Raw genomic sequence first — 26245 nt, forward strand, 5'->3', positions numbered from 1 at the left:
TTGTCCTGAGCCCTTCCTTGTCCTGGGCTTTTGTCACTGTGCCATTGGCTTTTGGTTTTAAAGGGGACCTAAGAAGTTTCCATCATTCTTTGTTTTGTGTTTGTTTTCTTCATCTGGATTCAAAGTCCTTGCTACCTTTCGAGATCCAAATTTGAATTTATTTTACCAACAAGCATATTGCAAGGTGTATCATTGAGCACTGTACGAGGCACCGTGGAAGAGATATAAAACAGTCAGAAGATGAAGCTTGCAGTGTAGTGGGGAAGGTTAAGTACAAATAAAATTGTGGTTCCTGTGAGAGAACAGTTTCCTTTTTTTTTTTTTCTCTTGATAATTCATTTGTATTAGCCCTCAAATCCTTACTCACACAAATCATCCAAATGTGTATGGTTTTTAAGAAGGTAGCAAAATGTTCTCATTTTAAAGCTTTATTGTTGTTTTGTGTGTAGACTGCTTTGTCCAACATATGTCTGACCATGTGCATACAGTGCCCTGAGAGTCGGAAGAGGGAGGTGGATCCCCTGGAACTGGAGTGCTGGTGGAATGCGCTTCCCTTGGGGTCCTGGGAGGAACCTGTGCGCTCTGGAAGAGCAGTGCACACTCTTAACCACTGAGCTGTCTCTTCAGCCCCAGCATGGTGCTCTGTTCCATGTGGCATTCTTTAGACTTTGAGGTGATGATGGTGTGAGGAGACGTGTGAGCAAAGCAGGGTTTGAGCTTGATGGCCTGGCCCCTTTGTCTCAGGTCTCAGGTTCGAGCTCACAGCCTTTGTTCGTTTTTCTGCAGGGGAGTGAGCATCAGTGTTCTCAGACACGAAGCGGAATTTTATGGGATCACTCCGCTAGGTACGTGTTGACCTCCCAGCCCCTGTGTACAGGGTATCTTCCATCAGGTCCTCTTGAGAGAAGACGTCAGTGCTCAGTGTTTCACAGTGAGACCATGTCAGTTGTGAGCTACTAAGGCATTTCTCCTTTCTCTTCTCACCGTCCTTAACTAGAGAAGGTGGAGCAGGTCTGTGTTTGCACGTCCCCCTGACACGCTTGCCTTGACCGTTACAGTGCGAAGGCTGCTACTGTGTGAGGAGCTGGAGCGGTCGTCCTGCGGCAGTGTTCTATTCCATGGCTACTTGCCCCCACCAGGTACTGTAGCTCAGGTGCCTTCAGGCTTTAGACGGTTCTTTTTGTCACTGAGCAAACCAGAGAAACTCCCTTGCTTATTTGAGTTTCCATAAATCTGGACCTTATGGACCATGCCCTTTCATGAGAGTGAAGTCACATGGTACATAGAGCAGCAGTTGGCACCTTCTTCTGTAGGGGCAGAAGATCTCCATGGCAGCCAGCAGCTGCTGTGGACACCGTGGTACCCCGAGGACTCACACCCCGGGAGCTCTGCACTGTTGGGTCACTCTCCCCTCACTTAGGAGTCAGGCCTTTCCCTGTGTAGCACTGTGCTTCTGAGAGAGGTACTGCTTTTGAAAAGGTCCTGTCTAAAGTAGGAGGAAATTCAGTTCTTAGGCAGGTGAATTTGGACATAATTGGGATGGCATGTGATGACCATAAGCTAAAGACCAGCTCAGACTGGATGGATTGATTGCTCAGTACCCTGAAGCTGGGGGACAGGGCGTAAAATATAAGCCTTCTTTCATTGGCTTTGAATAGTAAAAATAGCAGCAACGGCTTGGATTGTATCTTTCTTTTTTTTTTTTTTGAGACAGGGCTTCCCTGTTGAATAGACCTGGCTGTCCTAGACTGGCTTTGTAGACTAGGCTGGCCTCAGACTCAAAGATATCTACCTGCCTCTGCCTCCCAAGTGCAGGGATTAAAGGTGTGTGCTATCACACCTGGTTACAATATGATTTTTTTTTTTTTTAATGTTTGTAAGGGTAAAAGATAAATTTGTTTCTTCTCCTTTGCAGGCATTCCCAGTCGTAAAATAACTAACACAGCTACATCTTCTGCCGACACTAGGAATGGGCTAAATTCTACAGAAGGCGAAGCCCGGGGAAATGGGACGCAGCCCGTGCTCTCTGGAAATGGAGAAGAGACTGTTAGGCTGGGTAAGCAAGGTTCAGGGCACAGAAGAGGAAGGCACATGCCTGGGTCTCAGTGACAGGCGCCGTGAGCTTGAATATTACTTTTTTGCCACACACACACACACACACACACACTCACACACTCTTATGGTGCTGTATGTTGAACCTATGACTATAGTACTGAGTGCTGTAGTTAGTGCCATGCCATACCCCACCTCTTTGTTTTTGTTTTAAATCCAGATTCATCATTTATATTTTGGAAAATTTCATTTAACACACCTTTTTACTTGAAGTGTAATATGTTCTGGTTTTGTTTTCTTTCTGTTTTTGTTTTTAGAGCAGTTGATACACTTTCTGTTGAGAGCTAGCTAGCAAGTTCACATTTTAGGCTCCTGGCCCTTGTGGCATCTGTTGGAACTGCTTCTACTTAACTTTGCCTCTGTCTGGAAAAGGCATGATCCATAATATATGAGCCATGAGTGTGCTCTGCTCTGACCACGCTTAATCCAGACAGGCAGAAGCAGGGAATGGCTGCAGAACCAGACTTTCTAACTCAGTATAAAATGGAAATGATTGTCTTTAAAACCTACAGGATTTCCGGTGGATCCCAGAAAGGTGCTAATAGTTGCTGGCCACCACAACTGGATTGTAGCTGCCTATGCTCATTTTGCTGTGTGTTACAGGTACCACTTCCTTGACCGTCACTTAGTTTCATTTTAAATGATTATATTTTATATTTAGGTTGAATATCTGTTTCTGCATGTTCCTGCATGTCTCACCCACTTCCCCTGGTTCCTTGCTCTCCACTTGAGAATGTGATGCTGACAGCTTTAACAGTTTGTTTCTCAGACGGTGGCAACCACGCAGCTGAGGGGTGTTACTGCTCTGCCTCACTAGCTGCTCACACTCGGGCTGTTGCTCAGGATTTAGTATGAGCTGTCGTTTCTCCTTGATGATGAGCTGTGCTGCGCAGGGCCTCTGCACTGTCGCCGTTGCCACACCGTTGGCACTGCTCTGCTGGCAGTCGGTGAAGTGAGGTGGGACGGTGTGTGCAGCTGAGTGTCTGCAGTGTGCGGAGTTTTACTTAGCTGGCTTAGACGGAAAGGCCGAGAGGAGTGCAGAGTCCAGGCTGAGTTTGCTTGGTTTTAACCATGGAATGTTAGCTGTGCCCTGAGAGCTGCATGGGCTGCGGGCTGCAATGCTGGTATGCAGTGGCAGAGAGGTAGACGGCAGCCAGAGTTGATCCCCTCAGCAGGAGCCATCCAGTTTTGTTGTTGGAAAGTCAGGGAAGTTATACTTTTTTTTTTTCACTGTTTTGGTCACTTTTGGTTAAGAAAAAAATCAGTAGCTGAAGTTGGTTAAAAGTTTGAAAACCCCTCAGGAGTTCCCTGTCCTGTTAAAAGTACTCAAAAAGTGTGCCATGCAGGGTTGCCTCTGCACGGAGCTGGAGCTGCCCGCTGCTTGCTTGGCCTAGACTTGTCGGCAGTAGTGATCAGGTCAGGTGTTCTGAGTGCTATGCGGGTTTTTAATTTAGTTACTGAAGAGTATAGAAATGAGCTTCGCTATTTTTTCCTGTAGATGGCTCTTATGTATCATGAGACATTTTTAAGAGTTGTTTTAGATTTACCATGCCTGAGTCTTAAGTTGAAAGGGCCTGTAGACAGCAGTCTGGTGGTTTTGTCCAGGCGTACATTTGATGCCTGGCAAGGATTCCAGGAACTTGTGGGGTTGCTACTTGATGTGGTGGCTCTGCGTGTAACGGTGCTACAGTGTCACTTGTCACGTGTTGATGGGAACCCCACAGGAGGAGGGATGGGCGCAGGAAGAGTGACCGCCCGTGTCACAGCTCTTACTGCTTTTGATGGTGGTCTCTCTCTGCTTCGGCTGGCGACTTGGCAGGGTGGGGATGAAAGGCAAGCATGCTGACTTTCCTACAAACTCTGCCATGAAGCAGACTGACAATACACAGACTTCAAAAGAAATTTCATAGTGCTTCAACATAGTAGCCTTTCTACAAGATACTTCTCTTCACAGTTCAAAGCCCTAAAGCAGAGTGGTGTGGTAGTCACTGTTTGCTTTCCTATAGGCCACTGACTTCCGTGTGTTTGCTCTTTAGTTTTGTGTCCCGTTTTCTTCCTAAGTTTGATGGTCATTGAATTAAAGAAGAACCCATGTAAATTGCCACCATCCTTCATGTGGACTCCATTTTAGATCCTTAATCTGGGAGAAATTTCCTTTGTTGTAGATAAGATGCAATTTAAGAATGTGTTTTGCTTTCTTCCAAGTGAATAACTCATTAGCTTAAAACATTTATCCTGTAAGCCTGCTTCCTCCTGAGTGTGAAGCCCTGCCCGTGTGTGTGTGTGTGTGTGTGTGTGTGTGTGTGTGTGTGTGTCTATATGTGTACATATGTCTGTGTGCATGGGTGTGTATTTGGGTATGTTGAACTCTTATATGCTTATCACATTTAATATGCTCATGTCATTTGAGGAGCATGTTTGCGGTAAGTTCCATACTTAATGAATCTTGAGCTTTTACTGTGGAAAGTACGGTACTGTCTGCGCTGCTGTGCTGACTCCAGAGGTGGCAGTGAAAAGGTGGAGTATCACTGTGCTTTGTGTCATTTTATGGAACGTAAGCTTTATTCACCTCCATGGAAGATTATACAGCTGTAGATTTCTTTGCATGCATTTCAGTTTGGAAACCCAAGTTCACGTGCCTGAGTTGTGTGATGGAGCAGTCATGCTGCCCAGATCATAGCTGTTGAAGCCTGTGAGGTCGTCACTGCAGTAAACTGGGAACTAAGAAGTGTGCTCTCTGGGCACGTGTTGTTTGTGCCCCTGCATCTTTACTGACAAGATCACAGCCTCCTTTCAGAATTGAGTTCACCAGCGTGCCTGCTGCGTTCTTTTGAGCAGCACTGTCTCCACATCCACACGGCATGCGCCATTAGTCTTGAAGTGTGTCCTGCGTTGTGCCTAAAAGTCTGTATTTTGTTCTTCAGTAGTCAGTTTTAGAGTTTAATTGAGTAGTTTCGTGTTTATCTTACTACATCACTCCCATCTGGTGGCCAAAAAGGGTAATACAGACATTAAAATGCTTGAGAAAAATTGACAAATTTTGCTCTCTATTGCTTTGAAGCAATAATTAATTGCACATAGATATATGAACACTAATTGTCAGTTAAGGCCTCCTTTTATATTTTGTGAGTCGTATTACTTGAGCACACATATTTAAATGCAAACAGTGGCCCATGCCTGTGCATGTGCTAATTAAGTAGCCCGTGTTCTAGCAATGGCCATCCTGGTTAGCTTCACTGTGTGCAAAGTGTAAAAGGCAGCTTTGTCTGTTCTGCTAGACAGAACCAAGGCGGTGCTTTTGCTGACTCAGTCATCATGACCGTATATCAGATTGTAACGCTGGGGACTCGCTATGCAATCACACAGAAGGCCTGTCTGCAAGACCCAAGTTCACGTAGGACAGATGAGTCTATTAATTGGGAGCCAGGCATACGGTTACAAGTCTATAGTCTCAGCTCTTGACTCGGGAGGATTGAGTTGGAGACCAGCCTGGGCTACACAGTAGGTTCTACTTCAGGCCAGCCTCAGGTACAAAGAAAGACCTATGTCAGATATAGACAGGGAAAGGGAGATAAAGGAAGAGAACAAAAGGGGGCATGTGCAGATACTGGAGAGGGTGAAGCATGTGCTCATGGGTCATCAGTGGCATCATGAAGTGTCGTGTTTAGAGCCGCGCAGACCAGTCTTCGGAGCAGACTCTCAGCTCCTCGTGCATTTGCTCTGAGGTGTTTGGGGTTATGATGTAAGGTCATCTGAGGTGCACACACACGTGAATGACATCAGTAATACGACTTCTCATAGGAAAAAAATACAAATTCCATATAAAATTCTGACTGCTGTTAGCTGTCATTGTCTACACAGAATGACAGTGGTGGCTGCAGTGATGTGAAAGATACAACCATCTTTTTTTCTACGACTTTAAAGCATTTTATAAAATTTAAATTCTTTGGGGAAATACGGGATCCTAGTCCTTTTTTGTGGTCATATGTCCTATGTATGTAAATGTAAGATCAGCAATAATCCTGTCTTTGTAGATGATATATCAAAAGTTACATTCATTACATATAGATAGACGGAGGGTGTGGTTTTGTTAATTGTTTGCTGTGTTGATTTCTGTTCTTTTTCTTATCTACCACATGTCTATTCTTAACAGAATCAAAGAGTCTTCAGGGTGGCAGCAAGTGTTTACAAGCCCATATCTGGACTGGACCATTGAACGAGTGGCTTTAAATGCAAAAGTGGTCGGAGGTCCTCATGGGGACAAGGACAAAATGGTGGCCGTTGCCTCAGAGAGCAGCATCATCCTGTGGAGTGTTCAGGATGGAGGAAGTGGAAGTGAAATAGGTAGGAAGACTCGTGCATCGTGCTTGGCTGTTGTCTTTGTACGTTTGTAGTTTAGGAGAGATTGGCTATAAATGTGACAACTCTCTAGGGTTGTGACACTTCTGCTAGGGCCCAGTGGCCATTGTACTACTCTGTGGGAGGATGATGAGTTAGAGGAAGGCACTGATGCTTCAGGTGGGAGCCCTGGGCTTAGTTTGTCTGATGGAGCCTGGGTGCAGACAGAAGTGGTTCCTCTCTGCTCTTCCACTCTCACTCTGAAGGCGGGTAAATGGCTCCTGTTGTCTTGCTTCTGTAGCCAATTGTATTAGACATTTTTGTTCTCGGAAACAAAGTTTAAGTTAGTGAAGACCAGACAGTGTTTGTACAGGTTGTTCTTGTTGTCATTCACCTTGTTAGACATTAAACTTGCAGTTTTTAATAATTACCAGTATAAAAATAGCAATACTAAATTCATTACGTGGTGATTCATATCATGTTAATGAAAAGAGATGTTTTCCAAAAAGAAAGTTTTTGAGACAAGTGATGTTGGTCCCAGTTTGTAGATCTCCATGATGTCTTTTAAACTTTTATTTTGTGTCTACACGTGCATGTGTGTGGTGTGTGCATGTGTACGTGTGAGCGCACATGTCCGTGTGCCCTTCTTTGGAGTCGCAGAAAGATGTGGGCTATCCTGTGCCATCCTTCTTTGCCTTATTCCCTGGAGGCAGGGTCTTTCATTGGCTGGGAGCTTGCTGGTTTTCCTGTGCTGACCAACAAACCCACTGCTGTGCTCACACTCTACCACTAAAGCTAGGTCACAGGCATGTAGGACTTTATCTCTTTTCGGTGTGTGCTGGGGATCTGAACTTGAGCCCTGGTTCATGTGTGGCGATTACAGCCACACATACAGTGATGTGCTTTGTAATTTTAAGTCTATTTCTGAATTTGCTTTGCTGTGATACATTGTTTTTATTGATGTATGCAAAGACAGGGTGGCCTGAAACAGATAAGCAATTGTTAAAACATTTTTAAAAATAATATTTTCAGATAACTGTGGCTCTGTCTCTTGAATCCTGTACCAGATTTGTGAAACGTTTCTAACTCTGCTACAGTCCACCAGCCTGTTTTGTTCTCTGAACAGTCTGTATTCCAGACCTGAATTTGAACACCTGTGTTGATCACAGGGGTATGTTGGCTTGCTGACTGAGGCAGAGTTTGTAAACACTGAAACCGCTCACTAATATGTCCAGGCCTTAGTCACACATCTGAGTCTGTGTTAGGAAGCAGTCACATTCACATCAGCTGAGAGCTTCAGAGTAATAATTTTCAATTGAAACTTTGAATCTCTGTAGCTGGCAACAAATACCATTTGATGCTTTCCTTGCATTAGGCTTGTTTTAGTTATTTTAGGGAACAGGATGCCAAATACCAAATGTCTTTTTCCACCTGCTCTCTCCTCCCTCCTTCCCTTCCTCTCTCCTAGTTTCCTCTCCGTGAGTGTCGAGGTCTTTCGGCAGGCATGCCAGACTGAATTGGAAGAACCTTATCTACATATAGCCCACCATTCCACAGCACCCTCTTTCATTTATACCGGGGGTGTCCTTCGTGAAACCCCTGTGCCACCCCCATAGCCCTGCACAGCAGCGTTCGGCCCTGTATGGTGATGGGAACACCCAGAAGCAGGAAGACAGGGCTACCTATATTTTGAGTCCCCTGCTGCCTCTTGTACAGTCCCTAAAAGTGTCACCTTTTATTTTGTCCGGTTTGCTTTAAAATGTGGAATAATTGAATATCATGTATCCTATCATGGTTGATAGGATAACCTTCCCCCTTGGGTTTGTCAGAAAACAAATTTTAACATTAAAAGCATGCTGCTGTGCTGGCCAACATTATGTCAGCTTGACACAAGCTAGAGTGATTTGGGAAGAGAGAAACTCGGTTAAGAAAATGCTTGCACCAGATGGCCTGTAGGCAAACCTATGGTGTTTTCTTGATTGACGATTGATATGAAGAATCCAGGTCACTGCAGTTGGTGCCACCCTTGTGCACGGGTCTGGAGCACTTAAGAAGCAGGCTGAGCAAGCCATGAAGAACAAGCCAGTAAGCAATGTTCCTCCGTGACCTGGGTATCAGCTCCTGCCTGCAGATTCCTGCTCCAACTTCCCGGATGTTAGACTGAAAGCTGTAAGATGAAATAAACCCTTTCCTCCCGAATTGTTTTTGGTTGTGGTGTTTATTGCAGCAATACAGGCTTGAGACGGTTGGTAAATAAACCGAAAACAAGTTAGTTGTGCGATTGTAAGTGGAGATTTCATTCCAGTTTGTTAGTTGTACGATGGTGAGTGGAGATTTCACTCCAGTTTGTTTCCAAGGCTAGCATGATGGGAGCTGTTGGAGCTGGTCCTGGAGCAGTTTGTTCATGCCCTGGAAAGGAGCTGTCTGTTGTTCCTTCGTCAGAACTTGACAGCACCATCCAGAGCACGCTGCTGGGCTGCTGGGTCCGTGATGGGTTCTCGAGAGGCTGGATGGACTCTGCCCTCTGACTCAACCAGTAGTGCGGAACTGCTTCTGTAGGCAGGCTTGTCTGAGGCCGCCTGGGCAGACCTCTTCATGGCTCCTGCTGCTGCCTGCCCTGCGGACAGTGCTCAGGATCTTGAGCCTAAGTGGGAGTGACACTTTCCATTCCTGACACCATCCACAATGTCATCTTGATTTCCCAAACCTTACCTTCTCTGGAGGAGAACCAGCTTGCTTTAATTTCTGCCGCAGGACTGAATGAAGTTGGTTTCAGTTATTTTTAAAAGTTTTCCTGCCCCAAACCCATAGTACTGCTATGTAAATAATCGTGTGTAATGTAGGATTACTACCTTCTGCATTGAAGTGCAATTTATCTTTTTACCTGTTTTGTTAAGGAGAAGTAGAGGTGGTTTTTGTCCCTCACAGCCTACTTTACTCTGTCTTGGTTGGCAGGTGTTGTAGTCATGTGTCTGTTACATAAATACGGACTTACACAGCCGCTACATGTGTAAGAGGCGATGTTCCCAGCAGGACTTCCGCTACTTCCTTCTGAGTTTTGGCTTTGTCCATTTATACCATCTTTCTTACTGCTTTATTTCTGACATTAAAAACTGTGTGAGTGGGTGTGGGGTGAGCACGTGCCCTGTCATCTGAGGTTGGGGTGCACCTTTTAGGGGTTGGTTTTCTCCAACTCATGTCGTCAGGCCAGCACTAGCTACACTTTATCTTCTGAGTTATCTCGGCACCCCCGGCTTTCTTCAAGATGGCTGTCGAACCTCAAAGCTGCAATGTGTTGCTCTGGTCTTACACATAGTAAAAGAAGCCACCCACTTCTGCTATGTGGTCCAGACTTGTGCTTCCAGACTTGTGCTTTTTAAAGCAGACTTTGTTTCCACCTGAGTTCTTTGCGGCCTCCAGAGTCTTTGCTTTGGTAGCTAAATGTTGAAAAATGTTGTTCACAGTGTCACACAGGCACTTTGAAATGCTTTAATAATGGTCCGGATAAAGCCAAATTTATGGATTGGATTCAGTTTCATGAATTGGGTTAAAAGACATTTCCAAGAAGGCGTTTCTTAAATGAGAATTTTAGTGTCATGAGTTTGATCACAGAATATTCAAAGCGAAATTGATGACAGATACTTGGCTTGAGTTCTTCATAGATGGTGTAGGAAGAACAGCAGCTGTGACTGATGAGGGTTCCTCAGAGCCAGGTTTCCTGTGCAGACACGCTGGAGATAGGCCAGCGCGGCGAGGAGCCTAGGAGTCTGCCCCAGGCCTTAGTGTGGATGGTCCCTTGACCGCACATCCTTTTTCTTATAGTTTTAGCTCTCCCTTTCTGATTCTCTGGCTTCATCGCCTATAGACCTGTGAAAAACCCAACTCGTGATTTTTTTCCCTCGGCCCCTTGCCTGTCCCCTTTATCCCTCTGAATGTTATTGTCTCTTCATATTCTTCTGTTCTCTTTCATTGCATTAGAGTTAAATGCACTTTCCTCTACTAACCTGTGAATGTTGTTAAAGTCAGTCTGCATGTATTCTTTTAGAAATCTTCTCGTTTTATACAGTTCCTTTTCAATTAATTCAACTGAAGTGTAAATACTGGGGAACAAAGGGTTAAAATAAGCTTGTAATTAAAGGCTTAGACGCTTGTTTTGAGTACAGTGTGACTTTTTGGTGTTAACTTATTTCTGCCTTTTTTAGACATCTTCCAGTTGGGTTGCCAAGTTCATGTGTTTAGTCAGTGGTTCCTCGGGATCTAGTCCATGAGCATGCTACCTCTGAATTTCCAGCACAGTCCCCAAGTCCTTTCTAGTCCTGCCTGTCAGTCGGTTATGGTGGTGATCTAGAGTTGAGAGCCACAGCATGAGGCAGCAGCACAGCTACATGAGATTGCCAGGCAGACTCTGCTTCTGGGCTCCGTAGTGGCTTCAGAACTGACAGGCTTTACCTTCTTTCTGGTTGCCATTGAGCACAGCACACAGTTGGTAGCTTAAGCGAGCAACCCGGGCGATGATGTTTTTAATCTGGGTTGTAATTATTATTAAAATGATGCTTGGTTAATGTATCTGTTTGCTTTGCCATTGAAGGTGTGTTCAGCCTTGGTGTCCCTGTGGATGCGCTCTTCTTTATTGGGAGCCAGCTGGTGGCCACCAGTCACACGGGGAAAGTGGGAGTCTGGAATGCTGTCACTCAGCACTGGCAGGTCAGTCTCCGCGCACACCGCGAGGTGAGAATAGTCTTGTGCCGACTGTTCCCCTTCCTTGTAGGATTCTTGCTAGTGGTGAGTATGTCTCACCGGAGACTTGTTTCTACATAGAAACTGTTCTGTCTGAAAGGGAGTTTATGACTGGGTGTGGTGGTGCACACTTGTAATCCCAGCACTCAGAGAGGTAGAGGCAGGTGGATTTCTGCGAGTTTGAGGCCAGCCTGGTGTACAAAGGGAGTCCAGGACAGAGAAATCCCACCTCAAGAAAACAAACCAACCAAACAAAAAAAGGGTGTGTGGGGGAGTTTATATAATGATAATTTTAAACTAAGTCTTGGCTTTTTTTTTTAATTTCCCGATTTTTAAGAGCCATGCTGTGTGCATATGAGTTGAAGCGCATTTCATTTACTGTGTGGGAGAGTAAGAAGTCTGGACAGAGACAGGCTATCCACAGACAGGCGAGGAGAGTGAGACAAAACTGAAGCAGTGCCAGTCGAAGCAGACAAATTAAGGGCTCTACAAGTAATAACATGGAGATCAGGAAAGATTTTTCAGTGGGTTTTGGTTTTTGTTTTGTTTGTCTCCTAAGGTAACCACACTTAAAGGACTGTGCTTTTTTGTTTTTTTTCTAGGGTAGGAGAAGCTTGAGCATGTTGTAGGCGGAGAGGGGAGTTGCAGAGAAAGCACTGGAGACTGGAAAGATGGAGGTGGCTTTTCCTCCAGAAGTGAGGAGGGTGTGGGATGCAAAGCACAGCTAGAGAGGGTGACCAGATCCTTCCTTCTCTGGTACAGATGCTGAGGAAAGAGGAGAGAAGTGTGGAGGTGTGTTATCGAGTATCATAGGGGTTATGAATCATGTATTTGTCATAGTGATCCATTAGTACTGAGAACAGGGATTGGACAAGGGAAGAGTTGGCTTCACTGAGGGTGAGTTTCACTTAGGTGAATGCAGTGTACCAAAGGCTGAGAAAATATGAGTATGGCAAGGTTGTTAAAACCAAGATAACAAGGAAGCTCCGGGAAGACAGGAAAAGACACAGGGATGTCGGGGACTGGAAGAAACTTCAGCGGGTTGATAGCTTAAAAAGAGCTGGGAAGACAGTGGTGGCAGGGATGGGTCCAGGCTTCAGTGTTGCAGAAATTCTCACACTGCAGCCTGTTTAATCTCCTGTTGTGCTGACTTGAAAATGCAGGAAGCTTTCTTTATTTCACATGCATAGATTCAGCCAGCTGGATTGAACATTCCAAAACAGAATTGACATCCCAGCTGATCAAATAATGTTTACATTAGGTAATGCTGGGTAGTCCAGGGATGATGAAGGGCATGGTGGTGGCCTGTTAAAACCAGGCTTGTTATTCTTGTGTGTCTATGGTTCTAGTATGTTGAGGTCTTAGAATGAACCCAGCATATACTGGGGAATGGAAACCCTAGGGACATCTGTGGGCATGTAGGCATCAGGAATAGAAAACAGGGTGCAAGTAAGCTAAGCCAGATGACAAGATGCTCAGCAGAGGTAAAGGGTTGACTTTAGAGTGGGAGGCTCAAGGGAAGGGGTGGGGGAATGTGACATGATTGACATAAAGCTCTTCAGGAATAGTCCTGAGATCTGAGTAGCTGGGAGCTGGTAACGCTGTTGATGAATCTCAGGTAAGGGATCATAGTTGGGAAAGTTGTTTGAATTTCAGTGAACATACAGAAGTCAGGTTTGTATAAAAGGTGTTATGATAAATGGAGCAAAGGCATCGCAATGGTTGTCAGTGGAGAGGCAGGGACAGAGGTGGCACTGACTGAGATGGTCGGTTGTCAGGATCCTTCTGCTGGTAGTGCCCTTGCTGAGAGGGTTGGGCGTTTTGGGAGTTCTGCTTTTTGCTTTTTGCCAGTTAGAGTGTTACAGTGGGGCCAGGCTGTCCACACGTGGGCATGCTGTTCTGTGGCCTGGAAGGAGCAGATCCCTTATTGTCCTGTTGGCTTTTCACTGTTGTCAGAACTCGGCATAAGGTTTTAATAGCTTTGAGATCCAGAGACTTGTGCCAGTGACCTCAGGGTGGATCTTAGCTTTGGGTGTTTTGTCTGAGCATCACCTCATCCCTCATGCCTGGCGTATGCATGGCTGAGGACTACATCTGACAGGTGGATTGTTGCACATTTCAGAAAGACCCTGGGAAAGTTGTGCATCCATGCAGCAAATGAGCCTTGGAACCCAGCTGGAGATAGTGTACTGGGAAGCCTCAGACTTGTCTGTAGATCTCAACCGACAGCTCTGACTGGCGGCTGGCTCCCAGACTGCTGCAGCACAGTTGACTAGGTCCTGAGTTGGCCTTTAGCAACATTCTGGCCACAAATAGCAGAGGAGGTGCACAGGCAGCCCCTGAGCCCTTTGCTTTAAATGTATAGTCAGGATGGGTTTGAAGTGTTAATCAGATGAATCACTAAGCCTTGCATCTGCGTTTAACCTTAAAAACACTGTAAAATTCTGATTTTTATGTCAGCATCTCAGCTCTGCCTTAATAAAATGTTGATGAAATGTTATAAAAACCAATCTAGTCACAAGAAGAAATCAGGTTTTATTTCTCATTTATTCCCCCTTCTCATGCAGCGCGCACACACATACACCGTGCTGCCACGAAGGGTGAGCCATAAAGCAGTCATTAATGTTGTCAGGTAGGTAGCCAGCCTCAGTAACACAGCGGAGAATAGCACCATGTAAGCATCATTTCCCAAGTTCTTTGAGTTTGGGTTTAGACTTACACTAAAAGTGTTGTTATGGAAAATGAAAATCCAAACCATTCTATTTTACCAATGAAGACTCAGGAGCCAGGTGCTGGGTGAAAACCTACTAGCTCAGAGAGGCAGAGAAAGTAACCAGCTGATCTTCCTACTTAGCTGATGTCCCAGAGGAAAAGCCTTTCTGCCAAAAGCTTGTTAGCTCAGCTGAAGGCCCAGGAGGAAAAGGCCAACAGCTAAAAGCCCAAGAGCTAGAGTGCTAAAGAGCCAAAGACCAAGGAGCTCAAGAGGTAAAGAGCCCTTCTTCTTCTCCATGCTGTCTAAAAATACTCTTCTGTAAAGTCCCTCCTTTCTCCTAATCCCTGTCAGCTGGTTATTTGCTTCGTTAGCTAAGCCATAGTATATAAGTGAACACACAGAGCAGCTCACGCGTGGAATTTACCCTTGCTGGAAGACAAGCGGGAGGAAGAAGAAGTGCTCATCCTTGGAGCAGAGTTAATTGCTGGGGGGTGTTGTGGGTTGTTGTGTGCACGGCGTTACACCATCGAGTCATTAGGGACGTTTCATGCCCTCGGCCTGATGACAGGCATCCAATGCTGCTGCTTCCTGCTGCATTTTGTTTCGTTTTCTTGGCTTCATTTTTTTTTTTGTGGTAACTTAAGTCCTTTGGATTTCCGTACTTAACTTGTTTGCAAACCAGATGCAAAACAAGACACATGGGAGTCTTGCCTCTGCCATCCCCTGGAATAAACTTTAGTAAGGACAGTAAGAACAGGACGCTGTCCACTTGAAGTTGCAACAGGGTGTCAGGCAGCTGCACTCTGTCTGGAAATCACTGTGCTGTTCACTAGCTCTGATTAGTCACTTTGTGGTTTTGGCACTTGATTCTGTATGAGTGTTACCGGAGGAAGGGTGAGGTCCGCCTAGACCTCCCAGTTCCAGTGATGTAGTGATTCCATGCAGCAGGAGGAGGTGGTCCGTCTGATTGAGAGAGCATGGGCTGGAGCAGGATGCAACTAAAACATAGTCTTCAGAGCTGTATGAGAGCTTTCCAGTTCCCTGACAAGCTTAAAGGCATTGTCCAAGCCTTCCTAAAATTGGTTATTGGAATACCCCAAAGAATCAGAGTACTGAGGAAGTTGGAACACAGAGTAGAAATGAGATTCCTGAAATGTAATGTTCTCACCGCATCAGGTGCAGGATGTTGTGCCAATCACCAGTTACGACACTGCAGGCTCCTTCCTTCTCCTGGGATGCAACAATGGATCGATATATTACATAGGTGAGCGGCAAGCGAGCTTTGTACACGAGGGCACGGAGACCTCACCCTCTGTAGTTCTGACTAGATGTGTTCTTGTCTGCAGACATGCAGAAGTTCCCACTGCGGATGAAGGATAACGACCTCCTCGTCACCGAGCTCTACCATGACCCTTCCAACGATGCCATCACTGCCCTGAGTGTTTACCTAACCCCCAAAACAAGTCAGTACAAGGCCAGCCTTGGGGGCTCTTGGCACTTTGTGTACTTTACTGTCCTAGAGGATGCCCTGTAATGAAGGAATGCTGAGAAATACTAACATGTTAACATGTGCCTGGGTACAGACCATGAGCTTGAATGTGCTGCTTATACATGGCACCATTTTACTGAACTCATTAGACAAGATAATCATCAGCACAGAAGGATTGTGATACATGCCAAGATGACTGAAGTTTCAGTCAAATTCGAATCATAAAAACCATGGGTTACCCATGCTAGCCCTGTTTCCCTCCCTCCTTCCCTCCTTCTTTCTTTCTCTCTCTTTTCTTTCTTGCCCATTGTCCTCGGCTGCTTTCAGTGATAGAGCTAAGAGGCTGTGACACACAGTATGGAAAGCAGAATTTAAAATACTTAACTACTACTTGTTTCTTTAGAGAAAGCTTGCTGAGCTCTACTCTAGAATGAGGATAATGAAGTATGAGTTTCCCCCTAACCTAATTTACAATTAGAGGTAAAACTGGGAAAGTTTTAGAAATCAGAGCCCTTCCTCATGTTGGCAGGACTTAGGAAGCATGAGAATGGCGTCTTTCCGATTGCCTGGGGTGTCCCCATTCTGTGGGAAATAAAGCCCGCAGTTCTCTACCTGTGAAGCTTACTAGAATCCAGGCCAGTGAGTACCTGCCTATGTTTTGATTTGTGATGGGCTGTGGCACCAGTTTAAGGGAAGCTATGAGGGAAGGAGGAGTGGCTCAGCCTCAGCACTTGCCGTTCTTCCAGAGGACTCAGGTCTGTCCCAAGGACCAAATGACAGGTTGCTATAACTCTGGCTCCAACACCGTCTTCTAGCTCCAGGGGTACTAGGCATGTAGCCGGTGTACAGATGGGCATGCAGGTAAAATAGTCATACAGAGTAAAATTAAAGCAAGTCTTTTAAAAATAGGAAGGCAAAGAAAAGCAATCCAAAGCTGCAGTTGAGCCAGGGTGGATTGGAAGAGGAAGCATGGTCATCGGTGTGTGGGCATTGCAAGCAGTGCGTCTGCCCCATTTGTGGAGTTGGAGACTGTCGGTGCGGGTGACCTTGCTAAGCCAAGGATAGCTCAGTACCATAGCAGAAGTAAAAGCCAGTGCCACTCTGAGCTTAAGTCTGGAATGCTGCTGTGCAGATGGCGTTTCACTGGTGGGCCTGGCACGGCAGGGTTATTAGTTCTGTAAATCAGTACCGAGTTGGTACCATGTCTTAGGCATTCTGGAAGGAGATGAGTTTCTGTCAGTAAGGAGCAGATTCCAATTCAAATTCCACATTTGAATACGTGGTATTAGTGTGTAGTTGCCACAGCAAAGCCTAAGACAGTGCAGGAGGGCCAGGTGTAGCTTTATTATAGAGTGAAGGGCCAGAAATATAAAGGCGGTACAGACTTTCTATTGCATGTGTACCCTGAGTGGTGTGGCCACAAGCTCTGACTCCTACTAGGCCTCTGTCATCAGAGGGAGGCTTTACAGCGCGCCTTTCTTTTTTTTTTTTTAATTTCATTTCATTTTTAAATATTAGTTACAGTTTATTAACTTTGTATCCCAGCTGTAGCCCGCTCCCTCATTCCCTCCCAATCCCACCTACCCTGCCACTTTCCAAGTCCATAGATAGGGGAGGTCTCCTCCCCTTCCATCTGACCCTAGCTTATCAGGTGTCTTCAGGACTGGCTGCAATGTCCTCCTCTGTGGCCTAGCAAGGCTGCTCCTCCCTTGCAGTGGGTGGGAGTGTCAAAGAGCCCGCCATCGAGTTCCTGTCAGAAATAGTCCCTGTTCCTCTTACTAGGGAACCCACTTGGATACTGAGCTGCCATGGGCTACATCCCAGGAGGGGTTCTAGGCAACTTTCTTTTCGTCATTATGTAACACATTTCCTTTGACTTGTGGCTCCCAGGTGTCAGTGGGAACTGGATTGAGATAGCCTACGGCACGAGCTCTGGGGCCGTGCGTGTGATCGTGCAGCACCCAGAGACCGTTGGGTCCGGGCCGCAGCTCTTCCAGACCTTCACAGTTCATCGGAGCCCTGTGACAAAGACCATGCTGTCAGAGAAGCACCTGGTGTCAGGTAAGGTGGGACGCCCTCCCATCTCCTGGGACGCCGCATGCTGCCTGCTTCCGTGGCCTGAGAGAGGAGCGGAAGTGCGCTCTGCTGAGCCGTGAATGACTGCAGGAGTGTGCCTTTGACTTGGCCTGGATGCATCGCACATGAACCTGGGAAATGTGCCTTCTGTTTTAGCTCTAGTATTTCTTTTTTATGGCATGTTTCATGTCAAGATGCATATCAGATAACTGCCAAGAAGATTTTTCTGCGTCAGAATTTTCTTAAGTTTGAACTTGAATATAAATTTTATTTGGTTAGCTTTAGCTTTAAGCTAAAGTTGTAGACCTAGGTGTACATTTTGATAGTTGATGACCTTAAAATGTTAAAAATTCATAACAATATAAAATTATGTGAAGAAAGTAACATTGTGTGTGCTTATAGTTCTGTATAAGCACAAAACTTTAAACATCTAGATAATGGAGTAAGACGTTACATGCTGACTTTGACCTAGTGCCAGCCTACTTTCTTTGGATCATGAGACTAAGCTACTAGCTTTTCTGTTTTGTAAAATGCCTTAACGTTTTTGCTCCTTTATTTTGTTTGATGTATTTGGGTTTCTATGTACTTGTTTGGTTGCACTGTCCCCTTCAGCCCTGACACACTTCCCACTGTCCTTCATGCGCTCACACACTTCCTCAATAAGGCCTCCCAGTCTGTGTAAAACTAACCTAGTCTTCTAGTCTTCTGTCTGCTTTTCATAGGCTTACGCTGTAATTGTTGCTCGCCTGTCCTCTATCTCCCTCAGGAAGATGAGTTCCACAGTAGTGGCTGTGATCTCTGCTCTTGGCACTTGAGAGATGCTGGGCAGTGCTGTATGCATCCTGTGAGACCTTAAGCTCTTAGCTGTGCTGTACGGGTTAAATGGCAGTGCTCTGAGATCCTCATAACTGATGGTGGTGGCTATATCAGCGTAGGATGTGATGCCAAAGCAGTGCCTAATATAATTTATATTTCAACATGGAATGTCACATGTAGGTATGGATTTAAATGCCCAGTTTAAGCATGTCTAGAGTGTTGCTTCTTCTCAGTCCTTCTGCCCTCCAGTGGCTACTGATGTAAATACAGCCATGTGCTTTTTCTGTGGTATACATGCCAGTGTCTGAAATGGGGCTTTGCAGGATGGTGTATGAACAAGGTTCTGTCATCAATGGTTGGATCATCCAGGATTGCTTCAGGTATTTATCTCCTCAGTCCTGCTAAGCTTAGTGAAATCAGAGGCCATTTCCCATGAGACTGTTCAGCCGCCTTACCTGTGCCTCCTGTACTTGCTACTGGCTCTGAGAACTGAGTTTATTATATACTGCTAAGATGTGCATAGGAGTTATTTGTTGTTGGTGTTTGCCAAGGTTACTTTGTATGCAGTAGGAATTGTGATGTTTGTACAGAAGTTTTACATGCCTGATGTTTACAGATGTTTCTAAAATCATTACAAATGACAAGTGTAAAGCAAGCAAAAATGTATACTTCTTGTCTGAAGGATTTAATATTTTAGGCTCTATCTTTTTAATAAGCATGCCCATTTAGAACAAAAATGTGGAGAGAGTTTAGGAAGTAATATACCATATGATCATTTACTAGCATTCATAGTCAGAAATTACCAAAAGCCTGTAAGACATGATGTAGAAAAGTTTTTTAAGTTTGAGAGAGACACTAAATTGCCTAAGCCAGGAGTGACGGAAAACTGTTGACTAACACTTCAAATATCTTATAGGCACCAGCTTTTTATTACTCATAGTCAGATTAGAGTCTGTATTAGAGCTGGGCATTTTTTTCTATAAAAACAAAGTATGCATTAAAAATAAACCTTCCAACCAGATTTTTAAAAATCTTTTAATTAAACTATTATTATTAACCCTGGGGGGGGGGGGGGGGTTATGAGACAGGGTCTTTGTATGTAGTCCTGGCTGTCCTGGAACTCATCATGTAGAACAGGCTGTCCTAGGCCTCACAGAGATCTGACTGCCTCTGCCTCTCAAGGTCTGGTATTAGAGGCATGTGCCTACCACTCCTAGGCAAATTTTTTAAAATGGGAATGTCTGTATCTTGTTGTGTATGGATAAGGATAAGAGACCACAGGAGGGGGTGTCAGGTCCTCTGAGTTGGAATTACAGGCAGTTGTGAGTTGTCTGATTTGGGTACTCTGGAAGAGAAACGGTCATTCCTGACCACAGGGCTCTCTCCACCTTGTAGGCCTAGAGATGGAGCTCAGGTCCTCAGGCTTGGTGGCAAGCCTCTTCACTGTGGCTACCTTCCCAGCCCCAGGTCTCTCACTTACCTAGACACAGATTGAGGACAGCTTTAAGATACATGTGCAGTCTGATTGCCTTTTCACGTGTGTTATGATCTGCTTTATGTGGAAGAAGAAACTTGTTTCAGAGTGGTGACAGACCTGTTCTTTCTTTCCTAGTGTGTGCTGATAACAACCATGTCCGCACGTGGACAGTGACACGGTTCAGAGGGATGATCTCCACTCAGCCAGGTTCCACTCCTTTAGCATCCTTCAAGATCCTGTCCTTAGAAGAGACGGAGAGCCATGGCAGCTATTCCTCTGGAAATGACATAGGTAGGTACCTTCCAAGACGGAAGTCCAGGACCAGGGTTGAGGTGTGTGTGTGTTGGGGGGCGGGGTGTAGTTGTAGACGAGAGGATGAGCTCAGCATGATGCTGTGACACAGGCTCCCTACTGGCCTGGCACTCACCACATAATCTGGAGTAGCTGGCCAGGGAGCCTGTCTGCCTCCCCATGCTGGGCTTTCCCACATGACACTTGGCTTGTTTTCTGTGGACCCAGGAATTGGGTCTGTGTATGTTCCTCACAGCCATCATACCAACCCCTGTAGTTCTCTTATTAGCGTCTGTGAATTCACAAAATTACATTACTGAAATATTTTCACTGTTTAAAAAGTTGAGAAAAACAATTTTTTTCTCAGTAACATTTCCTCCTTGAAATGCTGTCTTCAAATGCTAACCAGCTCTGTTTGTAACTAAAGTTGTGGTTGATTGCTGTGCCGAACTGATGAGAGGGAAAGTGAAGCTGGGAAGAGAGTCAGCATTGTTGCAGAATTGGAGTTGTTTGGCCAGTGTGTGCACAGCACTGTCCTCTTTGTGGTCCCGGCAGGAGTTGCGTAGTTAGCCTGCTTCACTGTCTGCACCCTGATTGTCCATCTGTAAATTGGGGCGATGATGGTGCTTTTCTTATGTAGCACCTCGGAAGCACAAGGCAGCATCTATGACCTGCTGGTAAAAATGCCACCATTCCCGTTCTGAGTGGGTGTGGCCCAGGCCTTGTTTGTTGAGGGCCGCCAGTAATTTAGTGTCCGTGTTTTTCCAGCACATCAGCAACAACAAAGAGCTTGCCATGTGGAAGGTTTTTTGTGTGCCCCTTTGGGTTCTAGGGATCGGGTTTATGCTCCCAAGCCTTTTCTAAATTATCAGAATCTAGGCATATTCTCAAGGGCCCTTCTGGTACCGATAATGCAGATCCTGAAGGCGCTATTAACCTCAGATGATAGTCGTTAACGCACAAGGTATAATTTGAAGTGTTGTGGGCCTGAAGAGATGGAAGACCTGAGTTCATTCCCAGTGAGCACGCAGGGCAGCTTTTTGGGATCCAGTGCCCTCTACTGTCCTCTGTGGGCATATACACACATGTGGCACAGGGACACACAGACACACTCACATAGACACACTTACACAGATATATGCACACACAAACATGGACGCACAAACATACACACACACATTTTTGAAAAGAAATATTGTGCATAGGGGCTGGAGAGATTTCTTAGTGGTTAAGAGCACTCTGTGCTCTTCCAGAGGACCCGGGTTCAATTCCCAGCACCCACATGGCAGCTCACGACTGTTTCCAGTTCCAAGGGATCTGACACCCCCATACCAATGCACATAAAAAAAAAGTGTTGTGCACCTGTATTTTAGAAATTAATGCAGATGGACGTATTTTTGCTGATGTGTGTGGGTGTGACGTTGACTTAGGGTTGTGTCACACAGCAGGAGTGGCAGTTGTTTGGGGAGAGGAGTATTAGTATTAATGTGCTTTTATAAAATGGAATCGTGCCTCCTCCTTGTCAACCTTTTCTTTTTCCCAACACAGGGCCTTTTGGAGAACGAGATGATCAACAAGTGTTTATCCAGAAGGTTGTTCCCATTACCAACAAGCTGTTTGTCAGGCTGTCGTCAACTGGAAAAAGGTGCTGCTCCATAGGGCTTGTGTGCTCACATGACTTTGTCTCCCAGAGTGCAGGGGCCATCTGCTAGAGGTAGAAGAGCTCCCTAGGAACACTGAGACAGAAGTCCATGCGCTAGACGTAGTCCATACGCAGAAGTCCATCTGCTAGAGGTGGAAGAGCTCCCTAGGAACACTGAGACAGAAGTCCATACGCTAGCTAACCACTAGATAGCTGGAACTCAGCAGGTTGCTTCCACCAAGTCTCTGTGGACGTAACAGACTGAGAGCACCATAGAAAGGCAGAACTCAGAGACCTTTGAGTCAGAGCACCTGCCACTGTGTGCAAATGTGTGTACAGATGTGTGTCCATGATGTGCATCTCTCAGATGGGGCAGTACAGATTCCCTGAGCATCATTATTAACAAAAGTAAGGAAGCCGAGCATTCTCTGCTGATGGTCATGTGAGCTGCATAACTCTGCCATGGTTCCCAATTAGCATCAGTTCCTTTTCTCTGGAATGGCCATCTAGCTGTGCCCTGTGCTTGCAAGCAGGGGGCTGCTCTGTTCCTGAGCATTACCAGGACAGTCTTTTCGGGTTCTGTCTTCAGAGATGCTTTTTTATTTTTTTTATTTTATTTTATCTTATTTTATTTTTTGTCTAATTTTAATGGCAGTGACAGTGGATTTCATGGCTGCCAGGTACCCTAAATTCTGATTCGAATACTCTCTTTTATTAGCTATGTAAATTTAACCTAAGTGACCTCATCGCCTGCCTGACAGAATAAGGTTCCATGTCTAGAGAGTACACCCTGTGGTAAAGTGATGAAAACAAATACTTATAGTCCGTCACTGCAGTGGACATTTGTGGAAATGAGCTTTTCTGCCGTCTTGTTTTACTTTGAAAATGATTGACCCTAATATTGCTGTTTCTTTTCTGCATGAGCAAAGTAAGTCCTTAAATGGGCAGATTTCCATTTGGATGTTGCTGGTGCTGTTGGTGTGTTTAAGGCTCTCTGCTTACCTTTGTTCGGCATGTCTGGTTACATGCTGCTTCAGTGAACAAGCTCTGAAAAATAATCAGTTTTATTTCCATCAGAAATCGCATATGGTCATTAGTAGTTAATGAATTCTAGAAAATGACTACTGTGCCAACAGATTTTTTTTTTTTTTTAACAAAAAGAATTGAGAGTTTGGACTGTGCTCTCTGTGTACTGAATACAGAAGCTGCCTAAGGTTTATTAAACTTGACTCATGTGTTCTGTTTTCATATCCCCTTCTGTGTTATCTTGGAAAGTTTCCTGCATATGAGAGTTTATGGTCTGAGGGGAACTATAGTGGCAGAAAGAATAAGCATAGGTTGCTTTGTAGAGTTGATGCTTTTGTCACCTAGAAGGTCACTGACAGCTGAGGCCCCGGGAGACAGAGACTGAACAGGGTTAACCCTGAATCCTGTAGACATAAGGACTCTACTCCATGGCATAAAGACCACGGCATACCATGACACAGGTTTATTTTATTTTAGAGATGACCCAGAAATACGGATTTTTACTTATTTATTTTTTTAAATTACAATTTATTCACTTTGTGTCCCAGCTATAGGCGCCACCTTCATCCCCTCCCAATCCCGTTCTCCCTCCTTATTCTCCTCCCTTGTCCCTTCCCCAGTCCACTGGTAGGAGAGGTCCTTCTCCCCTTCCCTCTGACTCTAACCTATCAGGTCTCATCAGGACTGGCTGCATTGTCTTCCTCTGTGGCCTGTTAAGGCTGCTCCCCCTCAGGGGGGATGTGATCAAAGAGCCATCCACTGAGTTCATGTCACAGACAGCCCCTGTTCCCCTCATTAGGGAACCTACTTGGAGACTGAGCTGCCATGGACTACATCTGTGCAAGGGTTCTAGGTTATCTCCATGCATGGTTCTTTGTTGGAGTATCAGTCTCAGAAAAGACCCCTGTGCCCAGATTTTGTGGTTCTGTTGCTTTCCTTGTGGAGCTCCAGTCCCCTCCAGGTCTTTGTATCTCTCCCTTCTTTCATAAGGTTCCTTGCACTCTGCCCAAAGTTTGGCTATGAGTCTTAGCCTGTGCTTTAATACCCTGCTGGGTAGAGTCTTTCAGAGGCCCTCTGTGGTAGGCTCCTGTGCTGTTCCCTGTTTTCTCCCTCTTCCAATGTCTATCCCATTTGCCTTTCTGAATTAGGGTTGCGCATCTAAATGAATATTAGACATATAGAATAAAGATACTAAAAGCTATACACTAAAGAAGCTAAGTAATAAGGAGGACCCTGGGTAAAATGCTCAGTCCTCATTCAGAAATACAGATTAAAAAAAAAAAAAAATCAAGTCACTTTTACAAATATAAATAAATATTAATTCTTATATGAGTAATAATAAAGAAGATTATTGTCCTGACAAACAGACAAACAAAAAACTGTGGTTTGATTTGATTTTTGTAGATACTAGTGACTCGGTGCTAGAGAGACAGTTGCTGCTTCTGCAGAGAACCAGGGTTCAGTTTCCAGCATCCATTGCGGGCAGCTCACAACCACATGTAATGCCAGCTGCACGGAATCCAGTGCTCTTCTCTGACTTCCTGGGCCACCAGGCATGCGTACAGGCACTCGCACATACATATAAATCTGTTTTTAAAGTTCTACCAACTGAAATGAATGACAATTGCTAATGTCTTTACACGTGGTCATAGCAGACCATACACACAATGAAACTAAGTTTACTCCAGAGCGGATGACTCCAGTGTGTGTGGCCTGTGTGGCTAGCAGGACTGGCAGCTCCCTTGGCCTCCTCCACTGAGCTTTGCTTCCTCCTCCTGGGGTGCTCGGCCTCTCACTCTCCCCATGCTGGCTGTGCCTTTCTGTGCTGCTGAGTTGCTTCACTTCTGACTCAGAGCCCTGGAGCTTTTGTGGGCCTGTGTTGTAAAACACTGTGCACAAACTGGAGGGGTTCTCATCCCCATATCAGCATATTTTATTTATTTTTGTTCCCCCTCTCTCTATTCCTCCCTCCCTCTTTCCTTTTTCTGTTTTCTTGCATTATTCTTGTAAAGACTTGCTTATTCCCAAGATGATTTTTGTGACTAAGTTGTATCTCTATATTTCAGTTAAAAACAATGTGTGAGAAGTTTTTCTCATTCAGGGAAACAAGATTTGATTTTTCTGTCAACTTCCTTTGACCATTTTAAAACTATTTTAGATACATGTTCATGTGTGTGATTCTGAAAATGAGAAATTAATGAGACGTTTGAATTGTACAATGCATGTAATTGCTTTCTTGATCTCTAACCCCTATCTTTGCAGAATATGTGAAATCCAGGCTGTGGACTGCACTACAATATCCTCATTCACTGTGAGAGAGTGTGAGGGCTCCAGCAGGATGGGCTCACGGCCAAGGCGCTACCTGTTCACTGGCCACAGCAATGGCAGCATCCAGATGTGGGACCTGACCACAGCTATGGACATGGTCAACAAGAGCGAGGACCAGGGTAGGTCAGGCACAGGAGGGTATGTGTGTGTGTGTGTGTGTGTGTGTGTGTGTGTGTGTGTGTGTGTCAGGGCTGACCTTTGACCTGGGATGCTGATGAGTGTTTCTCTCCTAAGATGCAGGTGGTCCCACAGAGGAAGAGCTGCTCAAGCTGTTGGACCAATGTGATCTGAGCACATCCCGCTGTGCTACGCCCAACATCAGTCCCGCCACTTCCGTGCTTCAGCACAGCCGCCTGCGCGAGTCCAGCTCTAGGTGGGTCAGGGAGCGGACAGTACTTCCTGGTGGAGGAATTTCTGCTGGACAGTTGTCTGATATACTGTAACATTCAGTTGTGGAAGCTGTACTTTTCTAAATACAGTTTGAGTCATATTTGTTGATACTGAACTGTTCAAATATAAATAAATCTTTTCTATTTGCATAGCACGTTCTTAGGAAAATATTTCAAACTCTTACTGAATTAGGTTTTTGATAGTTTCATGCATGTATAATGTGCATGGAAAAAAAGCATTGTGGTCTTTTATGTGTGTGGCATGTGCTGTGATTGACCCCTGGATTTATGCCAAACGTGCTTTTTACCTTTTGAGCCTGACCCTTAACCCTCTTTTGCCTTTTGACTTACTTTGGAGAGTTACTTTTCTATTGTGATGACACACCAGGACCATGATAATTTACAGAAGAAGTTTATGTGAGCTTAAGATTCCACAGGTTAAGAGCCCGGCATATAGGCAGCAGGCAGCACGCAAGGCAGCTGGAGCAGGATGCTGAGGGCTTACATCCTCAACTGCAAGCACAGAACAGAGAGGGTGAACTAGAAATGCACAAGGCCTTAAATTCCCGAAGCCCACCCTAGTGACATACTTCCTGCAGCAAGCCAGACCTCCTAAACTTTCAGAATCAGTATCACCAACTGACATTTATCATTCCAGCTACCACAGGAAATGACTGACAGCTGGAATGCAACCATGTGACCAATAACTCCCCCTACATTAGGAAGATCGAATATCAATTGGGTACTTTGTAAAGTTTTGTTCTTACTGCTCAGGTTCATTTGCTAATCAAAAGTGGTTAAATTCCTTTGT

At 45.2% G+C, this 26245-nt stretch overlaps 1 protein-coding gene across 3 annotated transcripts in view; it reads left to right on the top strand.

The window, feature by feature from the left end:
• The window catches only part of Kctd3 (potassium channel tetramerization domain containing 3), a 36971-nt gene that overhangs the window by 8371 nt on the left and 2355 nt on the right, over positions 1-26245 (top strand). For 2 of the 3 annotated variants that reach the window (XM_055609211.1, XM_055609213.1), the window contains exons 5-17: positions 787-845; positions 1059-1139; positions 1916-2056; positions 2625-2715; positions 6266-6456; positions 11039-11154; positions 15077-15164; positions 15247-15363; positions 17280-17450; positions 19894-20049; positions 21598-21694; positions 24980-25164; positions 25280-25418. In XM_055609211.1, the coding sequence (XP_055465186.1) occupies positions 787-845; positions 1059-1139; positions 1916-2056; positions 2625-2715; positions 6266-6456; positions 11039-11154; positions 15077-15164; positions 15247-15363; positions 17280-17450; positions 19894-20049; positions 21598-21694; positions 24980-25164; positions 25280-25418 (1632 nt within the window). The remainder of the gene's footprint in view (positions 1-786; positions 846-1058; positions 1140-1915; positions 2057-2624; positions 2716-6265; positions 6457-11038; positions 11155-15076; positions 15165-15246; positions 15364-17279; positions 17451-19893; positions 20050-21597; positions 21695-24979; positions 25165-25279; positions 25419-26245) is intronic. The other variant, XM_055609212.1, reaches the window with a different exon arrangement.

Source organism: Psammomys obesus, unplaced genomic scaffold (genome assembly GCF_907164565.1).
Source record: "Psammomys obesus unplaced genomic scaffold, mPsaObe1.curated_primary_1811, whole genome shotgun sequence".
Classification (NCBI taxonomy): domain Eukaryota; kingdom Metazoa; phylum Chordata; class Mammalia; order Rodentia; family Muridae; genus Psammomys; species Psammomys obesus.